This window comes from Pyxicephalus adspersus, chromosome 1 (genome assembly GCF_032062135.1).
Source record: "Pyxicephalus adspersus chromosome 1, UCB_Pads_2.0, whole genome shotgun sequence".
In the NCBI taxonomy this organism is placed as follows: Eukaryota; Metazoa; Chordata; class Amphibia; order Anura; family Pyxicephalidae; genus Pyxicephalus; species Pyxicephalus adspersus.
The window spans coordinates 42,328,076-42,333,829 of NC_092858.1; the positions used below are offsets into that span (position 1 = coordinate 42,328,076).

At 34.7% G+C, this 5,754-nt stretch overlaps 1 protein-coding gene across 1 annotated transcript in view; it reads left to right on the plus strand.

Annotated features, from left to right (window-relative positions):
* LOC140328609 (lens fiber major intrinsic protein) overlaps window positions 1-4,272 on the plus strand; it is an 8,387-nt gene extending 4,115 nt beyond the window's left edge. Inside the window, exon 4 of the mRNA XM_072408359.1 lies at window positions 1,314-4,272. Within this exon, the coding sequence (XP_072264460.1) occupies window positions 1,314-1,499 (186 nt within the window). The 3' untranslated portion in view covers window positions 1,500-4,272. The remainder of the gene's footprint in view (window positions 1-1,313) is intronic.
* Window positions 4,273-5,754: the final 1,482 nt, after the last annotated feature.

A 5,754-nucleotide genomic window follows, 5' to 3' on the forward strand; every position in this document is an offset into this window, starting at 1 on the left:
TTTTTTTTTATTGTAGTTGGTATTTATCCTGGTGAACACTGTTACAGGGACAGAAAGGGGAAATCCCAAATTTTAGACTTGTCGTGAGAACAATGGGTAATGGTAAATGTACTAGTAAAAACAAGTGTTCTGGTGACTACTAAGATGGAAACTTACCTATTTTTAGAAAGATTTCCATTGACTTGTATCTCTAAATAAGGAAGTTAATAGAAGTCTCTCCACAGGACACAGACAGCCTAAAATAACTTGACAGGGATTTGAATAATCCACCTTATCTAAAAATTACACATTTAAAGCTATGCATACACCTTTATACATACATGGGTATTAAGGTGTTAACACAAGTGTTATTAGGTTAACATTCCAAAGAGCATCCGTACAGACAATAATGTTTACAGTAAGCGTGTGCAGGAGGGGGGACATTTTTTCACTCTCTTTGTGATGGTCCATATAGGAGGTAAACAGAAGCTTGGACTGGGGTAATGTAAAGGTATGTGTGTATATATATATACCAGATTTCAAACTGATGTAGTTAATTGAAGAACCAGTCCGGTTTTTGTAATCAGGATAAAGCAAAAATTTTTCTCTTCTCCTTTAAGGGAAATCTCAGTTTTCTCTAATTAAAGTGAAACTCTAAAAACGAACAAATTTACCTGACTGTTTCAAATATTTAACTAAACTCATCCTCCTTTTCAGCATCTATGAAATCTTTAACTGGACCTCTTCAATGTTCCAGATCTTTGGCTATCCTGATTGGCCAGGCCAAAATTTTTTAATTCCCATGCATGCTCATGAGACTTCATTACCAGCAGCAAATTATGCTGGAATTATATACTAAGCTGCACATGCAGAGCTCAGTGTGCATTAAACAAATTATTATAAACAGGAAGATACGTTTGTTTTGCTGCAGAAGAGATATAGCCTGCAAAAGGAATCTGCCTGCTCACAATTGTTATAGGATTAGTTATGGTTTAATTATATATCAATTGCTACAAAGGCAGTGGTAAATTTAAAAATAACCTTTCAGTTTAGTCTGTAGCTGCTTTGATTTTATAAATCACTTCCTTGCAATATGACAAATTGAGGATGTTCCATACAAAGTATTTGTACATACCTCCCCCAGACATTTTGCTGAATGGTTCCAATGGCAATTCTCTTAATCGGTTTGCGTAACAACATGAACATGAATTTATTCAGTCCATAGTAAAGCGAAAATCTGCAAAAGAAAATTTGCTATAAATCTGAAAGGTAACAGCATAAAATGTGTGGATCTGAATACCTTATTTACATCTAACCCTATTCTAATTATGCAGGTCTACTGGGTCGGTCCTATCATCGGTGGAGCACTTGGAGGTCTTGTGTATGACTTCATTCTTTTTCCAAGAATGAGAGGGCTGTCAGAGAGACTTTCAATCCTCAAAGGAGCTCGACCTGCAGAGCCTGAAGGCCAGCAGGAAGCAACGGGAGAGCCTATAGAGCTGAAAACACAATCTCTATAAATAAAGCCTCTGCACAAAACCATAGTGACACACAAGCATTCACTCACGCACACAATTTGGGCCTAGTTAGCGTAATATCCGTCATGGGAAGTGTGTTGGGGGCTCGGGTTATACTTTGAAAGATGTTTCTTTTCTTACCAGGCTGTGGGTATTGTGTTGAAATAGAGGCAGAAGGAGCAAATTATGTGCTTGACTTTCTCATCAAAGTTGGGATGGGGTCGTTTGAAGGGGTCAGACAACTCAGGGGCAAAACATATTTATATAAAACTGAAAGATCTTTACAATGTAAACAAGAGGGACTCATCCTCCCTGCCAGAAAATAATTAAAAATTGTAGCACTGAAGTTGGAACCAGATGGTATTACAGCTTTAAAGTGCCTTTTGAACTTGTCAGCTATAGGTATTTAATTAGATGTGAAGGTCCCCCATCAAACTTCCCAACCACCTCCTAACTGCGCCTCTAATGCTGCTGTACATCTCAGACACATTATTTTCTTTATATTGCGTTTTACTTTTTGCTGGTTTAAGGAAATGTTTTCTTTTTGTGTTTTAAGAGGGTGGAGGAGAATAATGGGCCAAAAACCCTTTTATTTTACAATGAGCTCTATTACAGTATTTCGTAGGCATCTCGGAAAAGTAAAGCTGTTTCCCTCATTAGCTTACACTTACGAAATCCCTCTGTGTGGGAATGTTTGCCCCGTAATATTTAACATGAAGATTTCCATATTTTTTGCTGCTCAGGGTTAGTGACCCACCCTGTTCATATTCTTCCTTCCACCATGTAAGGGACAAATGAATGGCAGCTTCTTATTTCTATAAAGGTTGGTATGGACACTTCATGTGCAACATTTGTCCATTTGCTAACAAAAATCTGCCCTTTATGAAATGTGATTAAAAAAACATAAACTGGAAAAATATGTCAACTGTCTCGGGTTTCTCGGATCCAGTAATCTTTTTATTGAGTTATCCATTTTAACGCTGTTTTCTTATACTGGCAATTAATTAGAAACAAATTACTTTTTAGTATGAAAAATGCAGCTTGGCCGATTTTCCCATAATTTATGATGTTTCTTTAACTTGATTATTGTAGCTAATAATATTTGGTTTGATCATAAATGCAATTAAAACTTGGGGTAAGTAGGTGTGTCTCTTAAAACTGAATTTCAAGTTAGGTATATTATTTATTACTAAGCTGCATTGTGTTTAGGTCTGATCACCTTGTTAATCATCTTTCTTAGCTCAGAAATCTACTTTGTGTTACATACTCAGTAAGCACCCAAACAATGTACATCTACGTAAGTGACATATATGTTTAGTGAATGTGGAGTAACACACAAATGGTACTTCTGTTCGATATATATATATGCCAGGGTGCACATATCAGTGAATAGAAACCTTGCAGAAATATGGACATCTGGCACATAGTGAAAGGTTTTTAAATACATGTTATTATTTTAGTCCCAAAGTGGTTCAAGAGTAATATAAACTCATTTGGCCAATTTTAAGTCAGAATCAATAAAACTGTACTGTATCTGGTACATGCAATAGAAACACGTTGCATTGTGTCAAGATGATGAATATTGTTTTTATTCACATGCTCTACTTTATCTAAATGTTAAAGCCTTTTGGGCTTTTGAAGCTGCAACATGTTTGAATAATAGCCTTTGTTAATGTAGATATAGCCACTAAAGTCACTATAGACAGTAATATACTTATTATTACAATAAATCTAATAATGCTGGGCTGACTATTACTGTATGATGTTAACAATCATTGTGGCATTGCTAAACCACATTGATCTACATTGATCTACACAGCATAATGATAAAACAGTAAATACTTCTCCACATGAAGATTACATGTAAAATGATGTATAAGCATATAATTTATTAGCAAGATTAAATTATTCACGATACCCAAGAAACAAAGTGAATACTGGTAAATAAATTGTCCTTTGCAATTAATTTGTATCAGTGTTGATTAAACATTTAGTGGCTAAAGGTTTAAGTTAATATGGGTGAAAAACCTGGGTACCATATTACATGTCCTATTCAACTGTAAGTGATGTGCTTCACTGAACTGATCAGGTGTATACACGGACTTGGGTGGGTTACAAACATCTGGTCTGTACGTTACGAGTGAATGTGCCCCTTTTTCTTCTGGTACAATGGAAACATTAAAGAATAATTTAAGAAGAGAGATACTGTGTGGAGAGCAAAAGCTTCAGCTTGTGGCTTCTATGTCAAGGAATCCTTAAAATAAATTCTGGAAATGATTGCAATGCCAAAGGAAGCAGGCTTACCTGTCAGCCAATTTTGAGATTTGCAAAGCATGCAGTGCATTCTCAAGCACAACACCCTGGTATTTTCACTGCTTTGCTGTGGAAGAGTTTAGTACAACCAATCTTAATTTATCTTAGTTTGCTCAGTATATTTTTCAAGTTCTGTCTAGTCTCTGCCTTTAGAAGCTTTGCAAATATCAACGGCAAAGGGAGTAAAAGAACAAAATGTGACAAAATATGTTTATTTTTAAGTAAATAATACATTCAACACCAGGAAACACAGGTACAGTTATGCCATCATAATTATTTGCATAAACAATTTACTTAATTATAAATGAATTTCAAGATAAAATGCGATGTTTACAAATTTTAATATGTATATAAGTATAGGTAACTTTTGCATTCTTTCACTGTCAGTGTGGTCATTTGTTCACAAATTATGTATGATAAATAACTTGTGGATTCTCATTAAAGCTGATTTTGACTACCATCATTTAAGTCATATTAATAAACTACATTTAATTTAATGCATAATTTAGAACTAGCAGATGAATTCTAGAATTATTACATATACATAGATCATATTATCTTTCATCCCTGTGGGCATATTTTATTTAGGTATGTAAATATGGATTTTTTTTTGTATAAATAAGTGTGTATAAGAAAATGCACAACCACACATAGACACACACAGAAACACAGACACAGACACACACAAACACTTGGCAGGTATAAACATTTTAACACAATTCTAAGAGCATTTTCATTGTTTAATTTAGTTAAATGATTATATGTTTGAACCCTCCATCAATAAACATCTAAATAACAAATGACTGATTGGTGGTGTGATCTCTGGATAATGTTTAGTGTATGAGCATCATCAGACACAGAATGGATGAGAAAGTAGATAACCTTCATATAAATGTTAGAAACAAAAGAGTTGTGATCCTTTCATCTGAATCTGATCCCTCAATTTGCAAATATTAGTATACAGCCCCAAAGTCAGATATCTGGCTCCTGCTGTGAGTCCCCATTCATTGGTCAGAAGGGCTTGGTGCATTGCCCCATGGGATGCAGTCAGAGATTACTATAGAGATGGAAACAGCTATTACCATATTAAGGGCCTAAGGTTTAAGGGGTTCCTGGTGTGCTCAGAAAAAGAAGAAAAGGTAAAGCATATCTAAACTAAAAAAAAAACTATATTCTATACTAAGTAGCTTACCAGTGCCTTGATGTGGTGTTTGCATTAGATTTCGTTTTCAAACTTTTCCCATTTGTTATTTTTTCACCTGGTGATTCTGTTGTTAACACATGTTCGGTCCAAGGACGACAATGCTTTCTTACCCATACTGTAACAGAACAACACACACAGGATAGGAATTACCACTCTATATAACAAAGATGAGGCATGGAAATACAGTGCTCAAAAATAAATAACTCATATACATTTCAGCACAAGCAGAGAAGAAATGTAGTTGTTAGCTGACAGAATATACAGCAGTATCAACTTTTTTTTAATGGTAAAATAAACAACAGAAATGGCATACATAAAAGATGTTTCTTGTTCGTTTATTACTAGAAATGACAGGTTATATAGGATGTCAGAGTACAGTGATCTTTTTAACATGCTTAGAATTGAACAACCATACACAATATATTCTGCAGACAACTGGTGGCTTCATCAGAGATGAATAATAATCTGCTTTAGTAAGTCTGATAATACTGACAACAGATTCAAAGTTTTTAGTTTAGTCTGCAACTGTGGAAAACTTGGGTTAAATGTGTGTGCTGCCATTAATGACTTCTTTCAACAGTGTTAGTTGTCTAATTTTCTTGCTGTATCTGTGACTTCAGTATTTTTTAAGTCAATCAGGCAAACAAGTATGCATAAAATAAAGTCAAGGCGATTGATTAAGGTATTTTATGTCAGTATCTTAGAATGTCAGGAAGTAAAAAGTATCAGCATAAAAGCCAG